This window comes from Haematobia irritans, chromosome 5 (genome assembly GCF_050003625.1).
Source record: "Haematobia irritans isolate KBUSLIRL chromosome 5, ASM5000362v1, whole genome shotgun sequence".
In the NCBI taxonomy this organism is placed as follows: Eukaryota; Metazoa; Arthropoda; class Insecta; order Diptera; family Muscidae; genus Haematobia; species Haematobia irritans.
This window is the reverse complement of record NC_134401.1, coordinates 132,254,375-132,273,811: the sequence shown is the minus strand read 5'-3', so window position 1 is coordinate 132,273,811 and position 19,437 is coordinate 132,254,375. Positions and strand designations below refer to the sequence as shown.

At 31.5% G+C, this 19,437-nt stretch overlaps 4 protein-coding genes across 9 annotated transcripts in view; 2 read left to right on the top strand and 2 right to left on the bottom strand.

Moving 5' to 3' along the window:
* Positions 1–53: 53 nt before the first annotated feature.
* On the top strand, positions 54–2,676 carry LOC142240625 (transcription factor grauzone-like). Its single transcript, XM_075312328.1, has 4 exons — positions 54–297; positions 841–1,751; positions 1,811–2,192; positions 2,261–2,676. Exons 1-4 carry the CDS (start codon positions 181–183, stop codon positions 2,507–2,509), a joined length of 1,659 nt encoding a protein of 552 aa, XP_075168443.1. The 5' UTR covers positions 54–180; the 3' UTR covers positions 2,510–2,676.
* A 1,789-nt stretch (positions 2,677–4,465) lies between these two features.
* Positions 4,466–19,437, bottom strand: part of LOC142238735 (uncharacterized) — a 109,874-nt gene continuing 94,902 nt past the window's right edge. Inside the window, exons 3-4 of one of the 5 annotated variants that reach the window (XM_075310454.1) lie at positions 4,791–5,163; positions 4,466–4,728 (exon numbers count right to left, since the gene is read on the bottom strand). In XM_075310454.1, coding sequence (XP_075166569.1) covers positions 4,534–4,728; positions 4,791–5,163 — 568 coding nt within the window. In that variant the 3' untranslated portion in view covers positions 4,466–4,533. Of the gene's footprint in view, positions 4,729–4,790; positions 5,164–5,281; positions 5,519–5,578; positions 5,952–8,567; positions 8,808–8,873; positions 9,253–16,829; positions 17,094–17,170; positions 17,544–19,437 lie in introns of those variants that run through there. The other 4 variants (XM_075310457.1, XM_075310459.1, XM_075310464.1 and 1 more) reach the window with 4 other exon arrangements.
* LOC142238738 (zinc finger X-chromosomal protein-like) lies at positions 10,251–11,204 on the bottom strand. Of its 2 annotated transcripts, none has more exons than XM_075310466.1 (3): positions 11,061–11,204; positions 10,615–10,984; positions 10,251–10,545 (listed from the first exon to the last, which is right to left on the bottom strand). In XM_075310466.1, the coding sequence occupies exons 1-3, from the start codon at positions 11,066–11,068 to the stop codon at positions 10,333–10,335; spliced, it is 591 nt and encodes a 196-aa protein (XP_075166581.1). In that variant the 5' UTR covers positions 11,069–11,204; the 3' UTR covers positions 10,251–10,332. The 2 variants fall into 2 exon arrangements, with proteins under 2 accessions (XP_075166581.1, XP_075166582.1); XM_075310467.1 differs by having other exon boundaries at positions 11,050–11,188.
* On the top strand, positions 11,321–14,028 carry LOC142238737 (transcription factor grauzone-like). The gene is made up of 4 exons (XM_075310465.1): positions 11,321–11,542; positions 12,069–13,069; positions 13,125–13,506; positions 13,573–14,028. The coding sequence occupies exons 1-4, from the start codon at positions 11,426–11,428 to the stop codon at positions 13,777–13,779; spliced, it is 1,707 nt and encodes a 568-aa protein (XP_075166580.1). The 5' UTR covers positions 11,321–11,425; the 3' UTR covers positions 13,780–14,028.

Genomic DNA, 19,437 nt, shown 5'->3' with positions numbered 1-19,437 from the left:
CAGATATAGTTTTGTTTACCATTCACCTATCGATATAAAAAAAACAACATTGTTATCGGCTCAATAAATATATATGGGGGCCATTGGCCAAGAAACTGGAGAACGAAAAGAAAAGTTTGTAGTTCCAAAGCACTTGGGTCCTGAGGTTTTTGGTCTACCTGAAAGAAGTCCTGTATCGCAATGAATTCATGCCTATTATGTTTGGAACCATCAACGGAAAATTGCATCCCATATGCATCGAAGTTATGGCAGGAGGAAAACATAGAAAATCTAATTCAAAAACATCTTTGGCCTTTTGTAAGTAGAGGGTAGTATGTAACCATGGTAATTTTCGGGACACAAATTTTTGTGTATGCTCATCGGCCTTTAAAAAAGGTTTAGCACAATTACAGTGCCTCCCTAATATTTTCTTGTAAGACACTTTGCGAAGTTACCTACAGTTACATATCCGTAGTATTGGATACGTTTGTTTCGACCTGGGAATAGTATATAATGTGGCACTTTATAGCAGTTCCTCTAAAAGAGTTGTCTGTTGGTATGAAAATCAAAGGATGCAATGAGTTGATTTCAGTCGAATATGTTTGGGAAAAAATAAATGAGACTGTAAAGTCAGAGGTAAAGGACATACGAAATATTTTGATGGTAAAAGCTACAAGAAAAAAGTTTGGTGCACACTTGGCAAATAGATTTCTCACTTAGTGACTGATCTGGCATACTTGAAATTGTATTTATACAGAAAGAGGATCATTTTTAATGCCAATGGTGTAGGTCGGGAATTTCATGCTCAATGTATATAGTTCTTCCAAATAATTCTGATTATAATCGTATTTTTCTTTTTAGAAATCTATAACATATAACTCATGGATCTGTATCACATGCTGGAATTGTCTGAATGAATTTCACAAGTTTTTCGTTCGTATAGAGGAAGTTCAAAAATGTTTTCCACCTGTACTTAAAACAGAAGACACAGAGCCAAGTTGTTATGTCGAAACAATTATAAAAACTGAAAATGTTTCTGAAGAGGAACCCATGCCGATCGATAATCTTTCAGATGAAAACAAAATTGTAAATACAGATCCATTAGAGAAATCATTACCCACTAAATATCCATGGCGTCTAAAACCACGAAAATCAAAAATATCTGAAGAAAAGGAAACTCAAGATGCTAACAATGAATCAAATATGGATGAAGCCGATGAGCCGAGCAGCCAAAAAGATGAAGATCCCAATTTTGAAGCTTCAGATTCGTATAGCGAAAATGAAACCGACAATGAAGAGGAATCAACGGACGCAAACAATGAGTGGAAACCTAGTTCTAATCCATACTATAAGAGCAAAGCAAAACGTAATGAAATAGATGAATTTTTGAGAAAACATTTCAAAATCACTTGTGCGATATGCCAAGAGGTTATGCCCTCATACAATGATTTGCGTACACACTTTGTAAAGCAACATAATGAGGCAGGCTATGCAGTGTGTTGTGGGAAAAAATTTTTCAAATGCTGCCTTCTAGTTGATCACATTCAATGCCATTTAAATCCTGAATATTTCAAATGCAAGCTATGTGGCAAAGTTTTGTCACAACGTCGTTGTCTAATGTTACATATCAAAACCCATGGTGTACAAGAGAAGACCTATGCCTGTGATATGTGTGATAAAGCATTTTCCCGCAAGATTGGATTGAAAAATCATAAACTCCTTCATCTCTCCGAGGAGGAGAAGAAATTTTCTTGTGAACACTGTGGAAAAGCGTAAGTTATAACAAATATTTGTACTTAAAGATTTTAATACTTTGTTTCCCCTTTTCCAGCTTTGGCAGTCAATATTTAGTGTCAAATCATGTAAGATTTGTTCATCTAAAAAAGAATGATCTAGTTTGTGATATCTGTGGTGAAAAAATGCGTAGAAAAGATGCTTTGGAACGTCACATGTTGAAACACCAAGGACTACCCCTGCCTACAGTTAGCTGTGATGAGTGTGGTCTAAAAGTTAGTAATCAACATGGACTAAAACGCCACAAAGAAACGCAACATCCTAAAGGAGGAAAACAAGAATTTCCTTGTCATTTGTGCCCAAAAATCTCCCCAAACCTAACGGCTCTAAAGAAACACATTAAAGATAAACATGAGTTGGGATACGATTTTAAATGTACATTGTGCGATAAAGCCTACAAGAGGTCCAGTACCCTAAAGGTATAATAAACGACTTTAACATTTTTGGAAGACGTGTGACACTAAATATTTTATTTATACATTCGCAGGAACATATGGCAACTCATACAGGAACCACTTTATATACGTGTTCATATTGTCCAAAAACGTTCAACTCCAACGCCAATATGCATAGCCATCGCAAGAATGCACACCCCTTGGAATGGGAAGCAGAATGCAGGGAGAAGTACTCAGGAAATTTGCCACCGAAATATAAACTAATTAATTCTAAGATTGCAGAAGATAAGTCGTCTCCAACTAATCAATTCGATATTAGTTCCGCACATTGGAACTATTAACCCCCACTCTATTTATATGGAAAATAGATTTTTAAGCTAAATACCACATAGTTATAGTTTAAATTTATGCCTATCTTTACACGTGCAAAAAATGTTAAGTATTCTGTATTCTCTTTTGTGGGATTTTATTAGGAGAACCAAATAAAAAAAATACTAATATAAAACTTTTCTTAAAGAATATTTGAAGCACATACATTTGGGGGATCCTAATACGAGATTTTTAATGTGGGAATCTGCGTTAAGCACCCACTTTGATAATAGACTTCAAAAGATAATAAGAGTGTAGAATATGGGAAATTGGCTTACGTCATACCAAATGTTGCATTGACGGTAACCATGTTGGACCATGCTTGTAAGTTTTTGTATTTACAATTTTTGATGATAAACTTAAATTTTTAATGGAATGTTAAATTTTGTGCAAATATATATTTTCTCCTTGTTCCAAGTTATTTCCTGCTCTTAATTTGTATTTTATTGTTATTATTTGCATCGAACCACGGTTTTATGTTCTCAGCAGTCAATTTTTACACTCTTATTGTCTTTGCATCAAAACGCTCGTTGTTGTCGTTGTAACAGTTTATTGTGATTTCATCCATTTTTATGTTATACGCTTTGGTACTTCAGCTTGTGGCCAGATCGAGGAACTCTGCGACTAAGGTGGGATGGGTCCAGAGTGACCTGGCGGTAAGTCGGGTTGGTTTAGCTGGGCAAGAGAAAAGATGACGCGTGTCGTGTGGCCCTTGGTTGCAAATTGGACATACGTCAGCTACGCTGCTATCAATCACTGATAAATAGGAATTGATGCGGCTGCACTTGCCTGATCTTAACTGGGCTAAAACTACCCTAGTCTGCCGTGGGAGGTCTCTTTCCTCCGGTGCTATGGGCGGTGGAAGGACTCCGAGAACAGGATTAACCTTGTAGCTTCTCACCGCTTCAGCTACAGTATCCTCATGAATCCTGTTCAAACCTGCCTGGTACGCTGCTTGATCTAGAGGTTCTCTTTTGTAGCGCTGGATCTCGCGCTCTAGATTATGTATATCAGCCCTTACGTTCCTGGGTGGTGGTTGTGCATCCATGAGATGGTGGTTTGGATGATTACTGCGATAACAACCCAGGAGATACTGCTTTGACAACATGTAGTTGTGTCTTCGCACAGGGATGATCTTTGTCTCCACATAAAGGTGATCCAGGGGTGTGCTGCGGAGACACCCAGTCGCAGTTCTAAGGGCAGCGTTCTGACAGGTATGAATGTTATTCCACTGCGTATCACTAGTCTGCGGTGTCCACACTGGCGCTGCATAGTTTACCACTGACCGGACAATTGCCTTATAGGTAGTTAACAAGGTTTCTTTGTCCGCACCCCAAGTACTGCCGGCAAGTGACTTGAGGACCTTGTTTCTACCACGGAGCTTATTAAAAATTGCAGTGGCATGGGCAGACGACCTGAAAAGGCTGTCGAATGTGACCCCAAGAATCTTGGGGTAATTTGTGGTCGGAATTATTTCGCCATCGACACTACTATTCAACTGCCTGCGCACTTCTGCCGTCCATGTAGTGAATAGTGTGGCTGAGGATTTGGTGGGGGATATCCTCAAGTTTCTCGCAGTTAAATAACTGGTAAGATTAGCTAAGTAGACATTTAAACGATCGCAGATGTCATCAACATTGGGCCCAGATGCCAAGATTGTACAGTCATCCGCATATGATACAATCACGACGCCGTCAGGTGGGCGTGGAATCAAGGTCAGGTAGAGGTTAAACAGTGCCGGAGATATCACCCCATCCTGGGGAACTCAAAACGCTCGTCGCTACTTGCCATTTACGCGTTTGGTTCAATGCAAATAATAACGATAAAATACAAGTAAAAGGAAATCAAGCAAATAACAGAGATGCTTTGTTTGGTCGTTGTTAAATAGGAGAAAAAATATCGCGCATTGCTACAAAGAAAAAGAAAAATACAAGGAATAAGCAAACATTCTTTTTATTATAGAAATAATACATAATGGCTTCGATAATAATATTCTCTACATATTTTGTATCTCAATGGTATTTTCATATTTGCTTATACCACTCGGAAGTGGACGTCTTATCATATTCATATTATACTCGACTGGATGATGCCTTCTGTAGTGGGTGGAACGATTCGATTTAGATTTGAAAGTAGCATCACAATAAGCACATTTATATAAATCAATCCCAGTATGAGTAGCTGTGTGTTCCTAAAAAAAAAGAAAATAACCCAATCAATCAAACATCTTACAAAAATTAATTCTCTACTCACTTTCAATAAAGTTGGAGTTTTAAATGCTTTTTCGCACATTGTACATTTATGTTTCTTTTCGGGATTATGCTTGAATTCAATGTGCTTCTTTTTCGCTTCTCTGGTGGTAGATATAAATCCACATATTTCACATGTATGATCTTCATCGGCTCGCACATGCATATTAAGGACATGACGTTGTACTGTCCAACGACTAGAATACCATTTGCCACAGTAGGTACATTGCTCGGGTATCTTGGGGGTATGTACTTTGGTCTTGTGTTTCTTTAGGGTATCATGTGTGGGTAGGGCCTTACCACAAATATCACATATGAAATCTTTAGAAGGATTGTGATATTCGAGATGTCGTATCAAATATGGTTCGCAGGAGAATCTGGAAAATAGTAACAGTAACACGAATTAAAAAATGTTGGATTTAAATGAAAACATAGTGGATCATATATTTGAATTGGTCATTTATTTTTATTATTTTATCCCTAAGGAAACACAAATTATTTTTATTTCAATATATTTTATATTTTCGGAAATACTTAAAAATATTATCTTAACTAAGTTACATTGCTGTAGTTATGCAAACTAGTAGGACGAGGTCTCCTAATCATATTCATATTATACTCCACGGGATGATGACGTCTATAATGTGTTGATCGATTCGACTTCGATTTAAAAGTAGCATCACAATAGGCACATTTATATAAATCAATACCAGTATGAGTGGCCATATGTTCCTAGAATATGATAAAACACTATTGAAATGTTACACTATTTGCACTTTCAAAACCAAGTACCTTCAACAAAGTGGGCGTCTTGAAGGCTTTCTCACACATTGTACATTTATGTTTCTTTTCGGGATTGTGCTTGAATTCAATATGTCGCTTCTTAGCTGGTTTTGACGAGGATATAAATCCACAAATTTCACAGCGATGTTCCTCATCGGCATGCACATGCATATTTCTTATGTGCCGTAGAGCAGTTCTTCGGCTTGAATACCATTGACCACAGTATTTACATTGTTCCGGAACTTTTGGTTCATGTACATTTTCTTTATGTTTTCGTAATGTAGTTATTGTGGTTTCAGCTTTACCACATATATCACAAATGTATGTTTTAGAGGGATTATGATATTTCATATGTCTGGTCAAATGGGCCTCACATGAAAATCTGAAAAAATTAAAAAAAAACATATTGGCAGTGATCATTTGAATCACACAGATGAATAACTGACAACACACACACACACATCTGCATAGTCTTACACAAAACAAAATATGTACGAGGTTAAGATATCTTCGCAAAGGCTAAGAAAACTTGCAAATATTGTAGATTTAATAACACACTCCAAAGGAAAAAAAAATCAGTAATAAGAGCAAATAAAAAGTCAGTTGTTTCAGCCATGTTACTCTGCTGAGAAAAGAAAATTTGTCTCGTTTTATATAACAGCAATCTTATTACTAGGGCTGTTTTCTTTTAGCACTGGATATGCTAAGCCGTTAAGGACTAAAATAAAACAGAGTACTCGTTTATCCAGGACATCTCCAAAAATATGCAACACTGTCATCAGCTGTTTAAAAACAATCACAGAAAAGAAGTGAAATCTTGCATTTTTAATGTATGAAATGCTTCAATTAGTAATAAATATTTACTGCTGCGATTATTTATGACACTGTATCACTTTGAATTTCATGTTTTTCGATAAAATAGTCACAATAAATTGCTATTGTGAATCGAAGAAGCGTCACCTTATCTAAATACAATCTGGCAACATCGGCGCGACTTGCACTGATGAGATGTTCTGGATAGAACACCAGTGCAACGATGTTCTGGATAGCCCATACAAATGTTGCATCCAGTGCAAAAAGAAAACAGCCCTACTATTGTTTTGACTAAAAACACGCTTGCTATTACAGCGAACAATTAATTAACAATTAATTAAACGATTATTGCTGAATATCCAACTTCCAATTTATTGAAATCATTAAAATCTTCCCTAAATTTAAAAAGGCTTTATAAAAATCAAATTCGAAAAACGATCAAATGCCACAATTCATCCATATTGTAACAGCAGTCATTTTCAGGAAACTAAACATGTTATTGCAGCAAGTCTGCTGTTATCAAGTAGCAGATGTGTTGCTGTTAAAGCAAAAAAATATTACCAAAATATTTCCAATTAAAATGTTGATTGAAGCAAAAACGCTATAAATTGAGAAATTAATTAATTTTAATAAAATTTAAAAAAATAAATAAATCAGTTAAAACAATCATTAAAAATTTGTAATAAAGGTTTTAAATAAAAATTAAAATTGTACTCAATAAAAAACCTAATTGAAAATTTTGTTCGCAAATAATTAATTTATATATACATAACAGAATCATTAAATTTTGTATAAGAAAATTATTTCATCTAAAGGTGAGTATTAAGTTCGAGTTTAGCCGCTAAAATCGCAATTTTTTCACGATTACTTTTCTTTAATAGTACCTTTACGGAATACAAACTTTGTGAAAACTTGCTTTGGACTATTCCCCATCAAGTTATAATAAAATCAGCAACAAATGTGTATAATTTTATGCCTTTTTTTACTGATTAATTTTCACTTTAGTAAAAAAATGCGGCTAAACTCGAACTTAATACCCACCTTAAAGGTAAAAAAAATTATTAATAAATAATTAAAAAAAAAATGAGTTTTGAGCTAAAAATCAACAAAATTTTAATTGACTCAATAAAAAATTAATTGAAAGTGTCGAAAAAATTAACTTTTATTTTCAATTAATATATTTAATTTCCAATTAATTCTATGATTTTCGTGATTGAATCATTTAAAGGTGGGTATTAAGTTCGAGTTTAGCCGCTAAAATCGTCATTTTTTTCACTAAAGTGAAAACTAAATCAGCAAAAAAAGGCATACAATTATACATTTTAATTTCAGATTTCATTATAACTTGATGGGGAATAGCCCAAAGCAAATTTTCACAAAGTTTGTATTCCTTAAAATGGTTTATTAAAGAAAAGTAATCGTCAAAAAAATGACGATTTTTTGCATCATGAGCAAAAATGAGAAACAATATTGAGTTTATTTTCTAATTCAATTTGTTTTTAATTAGTACAATCAAAAATTCATAAAATAGTTGAATTAATGTATCTTAAATTTATCATTTCCCCATCGACTAAAATGCAATTTAAATCGAAAATGAAATTACGCGTCGTCATTTTGACGAAGGAAGACTGTCTAGGGTTAAATTAAAAAAATAATTGTATCAATTGATTTCGTAATTAAATCAGAATTTTTTCAACGGGTATTGCCAATTCGAACAAATGTATGCTAAAATAAAGAGTTTTAATTTTTTCTATAAGTGTGGCCTTAAAGATAACACGAAACTAAATAATTTTCTCCCAAGGGTAATCTATTCTTCTCTCCCATGATAAGTAACACAGGAAGTGCCCCTTTTTTCTAAACTTAATATTTTAAACATTCGTTTAGACCAGAAGGACTTTTGTAAACATAAGTGGAAATCCCTTAAGAGTTGGATATAATTTTTTTTCCATTGTCATGATAAATTGCTTATGACTGTTACGGTTGAAGGTTGCAAACTGGATTCAAATGTTAAATATACAAAAATAGATTTGCAATATCCAAACTACTCGCTTCTTGAAGGCGATTCTTTCGAATATTTTTTGAAAATTGCGTTTATGAAATCTCTAGTATCTTAATGCCTCTGTAAAAGTACCTTTACCTGTTTTCCCTCTTTTTTCATAACTTTTCCTTGAAACGAACTTAGTACTACGCGTAGAAATGTTTTTTTATTATTAAAACTATATATCATTACATTGAATGTTTACAAAAAATAAATAAATAAATTACTTCATATACCACTGGGTCGAGCCCGTCTTAACATATTATGCCTATATTCTACTGTATGATGACGTCGACAATGTGTTGAACGATTCGATTTGGATTTGAAAGTTGCTTCACAATAGGCACATTTATATAAATCAATACCAGTATGTGTGGCCATATGTTCCTGAAATCATAAAAAATCATAAAATCGATCTAAATTTTATTGAAAATTGTATTTATTTATATTTACCTTTAGTAAAGTAGGCGTTTTAAAAGCTTTCTCACACATTGTACATTTATGTTTCTTTACGGGATTATGTTTGAACTCAATGTGTTTCCTTCTCGCCTCCATTGTGGAGGATACAAAACCACAAATTTCACAACGATGCTCTTTATTCGCAAGGACATGCATATTTAAAATGTGTTTTTGTAATGTTGCCCTTGTGGAATATAAATTGCCACAATAATTGCATTGTTCGGGATCCTTTGGTGTATGTACTTTGCGTTTGTGCCTCTCAAGGGCATTTAAAGTACGTGCTATTATACCACATTGCTCACAATTAAAACCTTTGGATGTATTATTATGATTTTTCTTTCGATGATTACTCAAATACACTTCACAGGGAAATCTGTAAATGTAAAAAATAGAATACATATCGATGAAGCTATAGCAAAGATCGCTAGATATTAGAAATGGCGACAAATTGAATTAAATAATCGATCTTTTTATATATCAACCGATTCAAGAGAAAATTCAAAAGAAAACAAAAAAAATCTTGTGTTTTAACTAAAACAGCAAAAATCTGTTATTTTGGTGTCTGTAGTAGTTTGCTGAAATTGTTTGTTTATCTGAATAAAATTTTAAATTCACTGCGGTCTATCTGATATGAGAATTGTAGTTTCAGCAAGACCGAGACAGTCCCATAATACACATTGGTCCTCTAAAATATTTCAACAACTAAAAATAATTAGTAATTTTTGAATATGCAATAACATTTACAAAGAAGAAAATACAGCTATTTCAACTATTGCAGTGATGTTTGTCAAAAATTTTAGCAAACCATTTTTTTAATGCAGCAATAATTTTATTAATTTTTTTTTTATTTCAGCACAGAAAAATAGTACACATTGGACCTCTAAAAAATTTCAACAACTAAAGATCCGTTTTAACTAAAACAGCAAAAAATCTGTTATTTTGGTGTCTGTAGTAGTTTGCTGAAATTGGTTGTTTATCTGAATAAAATTTTAAATTCACTGCGGTCTATCTGATATGAGAATTGTAGTTTCAGCTAGACCGAGACAGTCCCATAATACACATTGGACCTCTAAAATATTTCAACAACTAAAAATAATTAGTAATTTTTGAATATGCAATAACATTTACAAAGAAGAAAGTACAGCTATTTCAACTAGTGCAGTGATGTTTGTCAAAAATTTTAGCAAGCCATTTTTTTAATGCAGCAATAATTTTTTAATTTTTTTCTATTTCAGCACAGAAAAATGAAATTGACAGCTTTCCCTTTTTTAGCAAACAAAAACTGCTGTTCTAGCAAACTTTTTTGCTGTTAGGAATAACAAAATTTTTTGTGTGTAGAACAATAACTTTGTTTTTGTTGAATAGACACTATTTTTTTGGAATGTTCAAAACATTATTTATTTCGAAAATTTGTTTATACATTTGACTTCTAGCATTGTGTATAACGATAGTCTTAATTCCCTGTATTTTCAATAGTTTCAGTTGAAATTGTCGTCCCTTCATAATGGCTAATACCACTCGGGCGAGGTCGAATCATCATGTTATTACTATATTCAACGGGATGATGACGTCGGTAGTGGGTCGAACGACTGGATTTCGATTTGAATGAAGCATCACAATAGTCACAATTGTATAAATCAACTCCTGTGTGTGTTGCTATATGTTCCTGGCAAAAGACAAATTACAAAGTTGTTAACAATTAATCATTATTATTTTTTTTTGTAAATTAACATACTTTCAATAGAGTGGGCGTTTTAAATGCCTTCTCGCACATAGAACATTTATGCCTTTTCTCCGGATTGTGTTTGAAATGTATATGTTTCTTTTTTGCCTCCCGAGTTGATGATACAAATCCACATATTTCACAAGTGTGATCTTCATCGGCTCGAACATGCATATTGAGAATATGACGTCTTACTGTCCATTGACTGGAATACCATTTACCACAATAATTACATTGGCCCGGAACTTTGGGTGTATGCACCTTTTTCTCATGTTTCTTAAGGGCATGTATTGTGGGTTCTGCTTTTCCACATATATCACAAATAAAATTTTTCTGCGTATGATATTCTTGGTGTCTAGCCAAATACATTTCGCAAGCAAATCTGCAAATGCAAAAAGACAAAAATACACGAAAATAAAATGACGATATCGTATTGAAGTTTCTTACAAATCAGTCACCTAAACATATTTCCAATAATCCAGGCGTTTTATCGATGTTGGGACACACCAAATGCATTAAACAACACTATTTCACTTTCTTGATATTATTAAAAAAAATCGAACAAAACTTTAAATTCTGTTCGTTACTTCAAATTTCCATACAATTTTTTTTTTGACGCCGTTATTACTATTGGCTAGGCTTCGGTCTTTGAGAAACTCTGAGCTCTCGTTTTGCTGTGGATGGCAGAAGCATGCAAGAAGAAGCATGTGTTTATAACAAATTTATCTTATAGAACTATTGTGGGCTGTCTGTCCCATTATTATTTGGCCCACTGAAAATATTAAAATTTATTTTATCTACCAGAAACTAGTTTTTTATCGAAATGGATTCATGTCTATTATGTTTGGAATCGTTGAGGGAAAACTGTATAACATATGCATCGAAGATATGGCAAGAAGAAAACATCGAAAGTCTAATAGAAAAACACCTTTGGCCTTTTGTAAGTAGGAATACTATCATAGATTGGAACCGTAAACCGTAATAATGTATAGAATTAAAATATTTTGGATAGTTTGGTTTCTCCAACGAGAAATAGTTTAGATCCGTCTTTCAAGCCCACAGTGATGCAAAGGTTAGCACGCCCGCCTTGCATACATAGGGTCATGGTTCAAACCAAGTTTCGACCAAACATCAAACAGTTTTTCAGCGGTAGATTATCCCACCTCAGTGATACTGGTGACATTTCTGAGTATTTCACTGCAATGTAGAACGCCGTTCGGACTCGACTATAAAAAGAAGGTCCCTTGTCACTGAACTTAACATAGAATCGGACAGCCCTCAGTGATAAGAGAGAAGTTCACCATTTTGGCATCAAAATGGACTGAATAGTCCAAGTGAGCCCGAAATATCGGGCTGCAACTATACCTAACCTAATCCCTTGAATGATATTGTTTCCACTTTAGTTTCCTTTGATTTTAAGTTCTTCAATCGATTTTGAATAGCTGTAATTGCATTTTCCTTTTCAGAAATCTATAACATCTTACTCATGGCTATGTACTACATGCTGGAATTGTCTTAATGACTTTCACAAATTTTTCATTCGTATAGAGCAGGTTCAAAAATGTTTTGCCTCTGTGCTGAAAACGGAAGTGACAGAAACAAATGAACCCCTCACATTAAGCAATTTGGAGTGTGAAAATATAACTGCATCTCCAGTAGTAAATTTGGCTACTAGGAATGCGAATGAAGATAGTGAAACATTGTTGGTAAAAGCAGAAAATGTTATCGAAGAGGAACCTATACCGGTCGATAACTTCGCAGAAAACAAGCTTGTCAATACAGATCCCTTAGAGAAACCATTACCTTCTAAATATCCAAGGCGTATAAAATCAAGAAAACAAAAACAAGAAATTCCACCAATTATGCCTGAAGAAAAGGAAACTCAAAATGTTATTAGTGAATCAAATATAGATGAAAATCGCAGCAGTCCCAAAGATATGGATTCAAATTTTGATACCTCAGACTCATATAGCGACAACGAAACCGATAATGAGGAATCCACCGATGCAAACAATGTGTGGAAACCTCGTGTTAACCCATACTACAAAAGAAAGACAAAACGTAATGAAATCGATGAATTTTTGGCCAAACATTTTAAAATCACTTGTGTAATATGCCAAGCCGTTATGCACACATTCAATGAATTGCGTAGACATTTTATAAAGCAGCATAATGAGACAGGCTATGCGGTATGTTGTGATAGGAAATTTTTCAAATGCTGTCTTTTGGTTGATCATATTCAATGTCATTTGAATCCTGAATATTTCAAATGTAAGCATTGTGGGAAGGTACTGTCCGAGCGACGTTGTCTAATGTTGCATGTAAAAACTCATGGTCTACAAGAAAAGACATATGTCTGTGATATATGTGGTAAAGCATTTTCCCGCAAGATTGGATTGAAAAATCATAAACTTATTCATCTCTCGGAGGAAGAGAAGAAATTTTCTTGTGAACACTGTGGAAAGCCGTAAGTTAATCTTAAGTATATGTAATCATAATCTGACTTCTTTTTCCATTTCCAGTTTTGGTAATCACAATTTATTGACAAATCATGTTCGCGTGGTTCATTTAAATAAATATGCTCTAGTTTGCGATATATGTGGTGAAAAAATGCGCGGAAAAGATGTTTTGGAACGTCATATATTGAAACATCAAGGAGTACCTTTACCTACTATCAGTTGTGATGTGTGCGGCTTAAAGGTTACAAATCAAAGAGGATTAAAACGCCACAAAGAATCGCAACATCCTGAAGGTGGTAAACAGCAATACCCTTGTCATTTATGCTCACAAATCTCTCCTACCCTCAAGGCTCAGAAGAAACATATTAAAGATAAACATGAATTGGGATACGATTTTAAATGTACATTGTGCGATAAGGCCTACAAAAGATCCAGTACGCTAAAGGTACATCTATTGTCTTGAGAATTTATACAAAGAATATTGCCAACAATTCTATTTATACATTTTTAGGAACATATGGCTACCCATACAGGGACTATTTTATATAGATGTTCATATTGCCCGAAAACGTTCAACTCCAATGCAAATATGCATAGCCATCGCAAAAAAGCTCATCCCAAGGAATGGGAGGAAGAATGTCGAGAGAAGTATTCAGGAAATTTGCCTCCGAAATATAAACTAAATAATTCAAAGACATCAGAAGCTAAGTGGTCTTGAACTAACCGATTCGAGATTAATTTTGGAATAAATACCCCGCCCGCCTAATACATGCAAAAATGGTTAGAAACCGTTTTGCCTTCTAGAGGACAAAAGGAATAAAGGCTACTGCAGAATTCAAATTGTAAGCGTTCTCAGAATGTGTAGTTCTTTTGTAATATATGTAATTTTTGTGGGTTTTTAATACAAAAAACTAAATAAATAAATCCCATATAAACGATTTATACATATGCAAATATCAATCCAAAACCAATTCGATCTATATGGGGAATCATTACAAGAGAAAATCACCATTTGCGATCACAGTTACAACTCGAGCCAAAAAATTTTGTCAAAATTGTATTTCTACAGAAAATGATGTCAAATTATTTTTATAGAAAATTTTATTTCTATACAAAATTTTGTCAACATTTTATTTCTAAAGAAAATTTTGTCAAAATTTTATTTCTATAGAAAATTTTGTCAAAATTTTATTTCTATAGAAAATTTTGCCAAAATTTTATTTCTATAGAAAATTTTGTCAAAATTTTATTTCTATAGAAAATTTTGTCAAAATTGTATTTCTATCGAAAATTTTATTTCTATAGAAAATTTTGTCAAAATTGTATTTCTATCGAAAATTTTGTCAAAATTGTATTTCTATCGAAAATTTTGTCAAAATTGTATTCCTATTGAAAATTTTGTCAACATTTTATTTCTATAGATAATTTTATCAAAAATTTTACTTCTATAGAAAATTTTGACAAAATTTTATTTCTATAGAAAATTTTGTCAAATTTTATTTCAATAGAAAATTTTGTCAAAATTTTATTTCTGTAGAGAATTTTGTCAAAATTTTATTTCTATAGAAAATTTGGTCAACATTTTATTTCTATAGAAAATGTTGACAAAATTTTATTTCTATAGAAAATTTTGTCAAAATTTTATTTCTATAGAAAATTTTGTCAAAATGTTATTTCTATAGAAATTTTTTTCAAAATTTTATTTCCAAAAAAAATGTTTGTCTAAATTTTATTTCTATAGAAAATTTTGTCTAAATTTTATTTCTAAAGAAAACTTTCTCAAAATTTTATTGCTATAGAAAATTTTTTCAAAATTTTATTTCTATAGAAAATTTTTTCAAAATTTTATTTCTATAGAAAATTTTGTCAAAATTTTATTTCTATAGAAAATTTTGTCAAAATTTTATTTCTATAGAAAATTTTGTCAAAATTTTATTTCTATAGAAAATTTTGTCAAAATTTTATTTCTATAGAAAATTTTGTCAAAATTTTATTTCTATAGAAAATTTTGTCAAAATTTTATTTCTATAGATAATTTTGTCAAAATTTTATTTCTATAGAAAATTTTGTCAAAATTTTATCTATATAGAAAATGTTGAAAGTTTTGTCAAAATTTTATTTCTATAGATAATTTTGTCAAAATTTTATTTCTATAGAAAATTTGGTCAAAATTTTATTTCTATAGAAAATGTTGAAAAAATTGTATCTCTATAGAAAATTTTGTCAAAATTTTATTTCTATAGAAAATTTTTTCAAAATTTTATTTCTAGAAAAAATGTTTGTCTAAATTTTATTTCTATAGAGAATTTTGTAAAAATTTTATTTCTATAGAAAATTTGGTCTAATTTTTATTTCTAGAAAAAATGTTTGTCTAAATTTTATTTCTATAGAAAATTTTGTCAAAATTTTATTTCTATAGAAAATTTTGTCAAAATTTTATTTTCATAGGAAATTTTGTTAAAATTTTATTTATATAGAAAATTTTGTCAAAAGTTTATTTCTATGGAATATTTTGTCAAAATTGTATTTTTATAGAAAATGTTGTCAACATTTTATTTCTAGAGAAAATTTTGTAAAATTTTATTTCTAGAGAAAATTTTGTAAAATTTTATTTTTATAGAAAATTTTGTCAACATTTTATTTATAAAGCAAATTTTGTCAAACTTTTTTTCTATGGAATATTCGTCAAAATGTTATTTTGATAGAAAATTTTGTAAAAATTTAATTTCTATAGAAAATTTTGTCAAAACTTTATTTATATAGGGAAGTTTTTCATATATACAAATGTTATTTTTATAGAAAATTTTGTAAAAAATTAATTTCTATAGAAAATTTTGACAAAATTTTATTTCTATAGAAAATTTTGTCAAAATTTTATTTCTATAGAAAATGTTGACAAAATTGTATTTCTATAGAAAATTTTGTCAAAATTTTATTTCTATAGATTTTTTTTTTCAAAATTTTATTTCTAGAAAAAATGTTTGTCTAAATGTTATTTCTATAGAGAATTTTGTAAAAATTTTATTTCTATAGACAATTTGGTCAAATTTTTATTTCTATAGAAAATTTTGTCAAAATTTTACTTCAATAGAAAATTTTTTCAAAATTTTATTTCTAGAAAAAAAGTTTGTCGAAATTTTATTTCTATAGAAAATTTTGTCAAAATTTTATTTCCATAGGAAATTTTGTAAAAATTTTATTTATATAGAAAATTTTGTCAAAACTTTATTTCTATAGAAAATTTTGTCAAAATTTTATTTCCATAGGAAATTTTGTTAAAATTTTATTTATAAAGAAAATTTTTTTCAAACTTTTATTTGTATAGAAAATTTTGTCACATTTTTTTTCTATGGAATATTTCGTCAAAATGTTATTTTTATAGAAAATTTTATAAAAATTTAATTTCTATAGAAAATTTTGTCAAAACTTTATTTATATAGGCAAATTTTTCAAAATTTTATTTCTATAGAAAATTTTTTCAAAATTTTATTTCTAGAAAAAAATTTTGTGTAAATTGTATTTCCAGAGAACATTTTGTCAAAAGTGTAACAACACTATAAAATTAGTAGTTTCAGCAGTTTTTGTCTGCTGAAAAAGGCAAGCAGTGTCGATTGAAACAGTAGAACATTTTCAATTAAAAAAATAATTAGATCATATATCTTTCCTCTGGCAAGCAAAGTAACATCAATATAAACTTTAAACACCATATTCAAAAAAGTTAAAATGAACTTTAAACCTACTTTTCCCATACAAATTCCTTCAATAAAGTGTTATTTTGAATATGGACTATATATACATTTTTTATTGGTTATAATTTATCACAAAAACTAATTTTAGTTATTTGGTAGAATTCGTTATTATGTCCTCATAATTTGTTATTGCTGTAGGTCGTGTACGTCTTGTCATATTTGGTACATATTCTGTAGGGTGATGACGTTTATAGTGGGTAGAACGATTCGATTTCGATTTAAATGAAGCATCACAAAAGTCACATTTATACAAATCAACACCGGTATGAATAGCCGTATGCTCCTGCAAGTAGCCATAAATAATTCAAAAATGTGTTAATTTGGATTGAAATTTAGAGAAAGAGAGAGACAAAGGCTTACTTTGAGCATAGTGGGTGTCTTGAAGGCCTTCTCACACATTGAACATTTATGCTTCTTTTCCGGATTATGTTTGAATTGTATATGTTGCCTCTTGGCCGTTCTCGTTGACGATACAAAACCACATATCTCACATACATGTTCCTGATCGGCCAATACATGCATATTAACGAGATGCTTTCGCATTGACCACTGGCTAGAATACCATTTGCCACAATATTGACATTGTTGGGGTATCTTTGGTGTATGGACTTTTGTTTTGTGCTTCTTTAAACTATCAAGGGAATGGGCAATTTTGCCGCAAGTATCACATATGAATTCCTGTATAGGATTGTGATATTGTAGATGTCTAGTCAAATAGGCCTCACATGAAAATCTGTAAAATGTATAAAATTTAGTAAAATGAGAAATGCTATTGAAGCGAAAAACTAAAACGGAATCTTAAAAAATTATTTATGTAAGAACAACGTCTATGTTATCTAAAATTTTAGATATAACTAATTTCACTATATTAAGGACAAATTTCTTTGATGTGAAGAGAGTTTAGAAACAATTATAAAAAGTGAATGACATACGTATAAGCTTAGCCGTGTTCGATCATCTTTTCAAACTATATATAGAATTAATTTTAGAACTGTGAATTACCCAGATTTTGCATGTATTTTTCTAACTGTAATTTTGCTGTTTTCTCAACTGGGTCTGCTCTCCTTTTTTCAGGTGAAACAAATAACCTTTTGCTGCTTTCCCCTTTTTCAGCTGAAACGAATAACTTTTTTGGTGTAATAAAATGCCTTTTCTTCTGAGCAATAGGCTAAGGGTATGGTCACACTAGGCAAATATTTGACAGAAATCCAAAAAGAATTCGTCGCCACAGTAGTCAAAGAGTTGGACACTCATTTTGCGCAAATAGTTGTCTAGTGTGGCCATGCGCTAAGTTTCACAGTAAAAGTGTGGATTATGTTCGAGTTTAGCCAAATTTTACTTTTATAACTATATAAATGGAGGGCCCTACACTTAAAAACCCGAACCCTCTAGGGCACTGAAGCCAACTCTATCTCTATATTTTGAGAACGTTTCCGTGACTTTAATAATTTTTAAACTAAACTTTTATTTCCTCGTAAAAAGTTCAGAATTTTTTAAAATTTGTAAATTTTACCACATGTGTGCCTACCTTGAACTTCGTATGGCCCAATTTAAAACTCCAATTGTTTTCCTTCAAATTACAAAATTTCCTTTATCAAGTGAAACAAGTATATAAGGCCCTAAGTTCGGCCAGGCCGAATCTTATGTACACTCCACCATGGATTGCATAGAAACTTGTACCAAAGACTGTCATCCACAATCGAATTACTTGGGTTGCGGTAACACTTGCCGATGGCAAGGTATCTTAAAACTTCGTAACACCGTCTTCTCAATTGTAAGTTAGTCTATACATTAAACAATAAAAAGCCGATTAAATACGTATATAATTCAGTTCAACAAAATTTTCTATAGAAATAAAATTTTGACAAAATTTTCTATAGAAATAAAATTTTGACAAAAATTTCTATAGAAATAAATTTTGACAAAATTTTCTATAAAAATAAAATCTTGACAAAATTTTGTATAGTAATAAAATTTTGACACAATTTTCTATAGTAATACAATTTTGACAACATTTTCTATAGTAATAAAATTTTGACAAAATTTTCTATAGAAATAAAAATTGGGTAGATTATTTTTGGGGATCGGCTATATATAACTATAGACCGATATGACCCAATTTTGGCATGGTTGTTAGCGGCAAGCGCAAATTTTTGACAAAATTTTCTATAGTAATAAAATTTTGACAAAATTTTCTATAGAAATAAAAATTTGGTAGATTATTTCTGGGGATCGGCTATATATAACTATAGACCACATACCAAATTTCAACCGGATCGGGTGAATTTTGCTCTTCCAAGTGGCTCCGGAGTTCATATCTAGGGATCAGTTTATATGGGGGCTACATAATTATGGACCGATATGGACCAATTCCTGCATGGTTGTTAGATACCATATACTAAAACCACGTACCAAATTTCAACCGAATCGGATGAATTTTGCTCATTCACGAGACTCCGGAGGTCAAATCTGGGGATCGGTTAATATACATTTCAGCCGAATCGGATGAAATTTGCTTCTCTTAGAGGCTCCGCAAGCCAAATCTGGGGATCGGTTTATATGGGGGCTATATGTAATTATGGACCGATATGGACCAATTCCTGCATGGTTGTTAGAGACCATATACT

Bases quoted from the DNA above. Each gene is read 5' to 3' on its own strand.
- LOC142238738 (XM_075310466.1), bottom strand. The intron at 10,546-10,614 runs GTATGTTAATTT...GTCTTTTGCCAG, and splicing joins AAACGCCCACTCTATTGAAA to GAACATATAGCAACACACAC.
- LOC142238737 (XM_075310465.1), top strand. From the start codon at position 11,426: ATGGATTCATGTCTATTATGTTTGGAATCGTTGAGGGAAAACTGTATA. The intron at 11,543-12,068 runs GTAAGTAGGAAT...TTTCCTTTTCAG, and splicing joins AAAAACACCTTTGGCCTTTT to AAATCTATAACATCTTACTC. The intron at 13,507-13,572 runs GTACATCTATTG...ATACATTTTTAG, and splicing joins AAAGATCCAGTACGCTAAAG to GAACATATGGCTACCCATAC.
- LOC142240625 (XM_075312328.1), top strand. From the start codon at position 181: ATGAATTCATGCCTATTATGTTTGGAACCATCAACGGAAAATTGCATC. The intron at 298-840 runs GTAAGTAGAGGG...TTTTCTTTTTAG, and splicing joins AAAAACATCTTTGGCCTTTT to AAATCTATAACATATAACTC. The intron at 1,752-1,810 runs GTAAGTTATAAC...CCCCTTTTCCAG, and splicing joins TGTGAACACTGTGGAAAAGC to CTTTGGCAGTCAATATTTAG.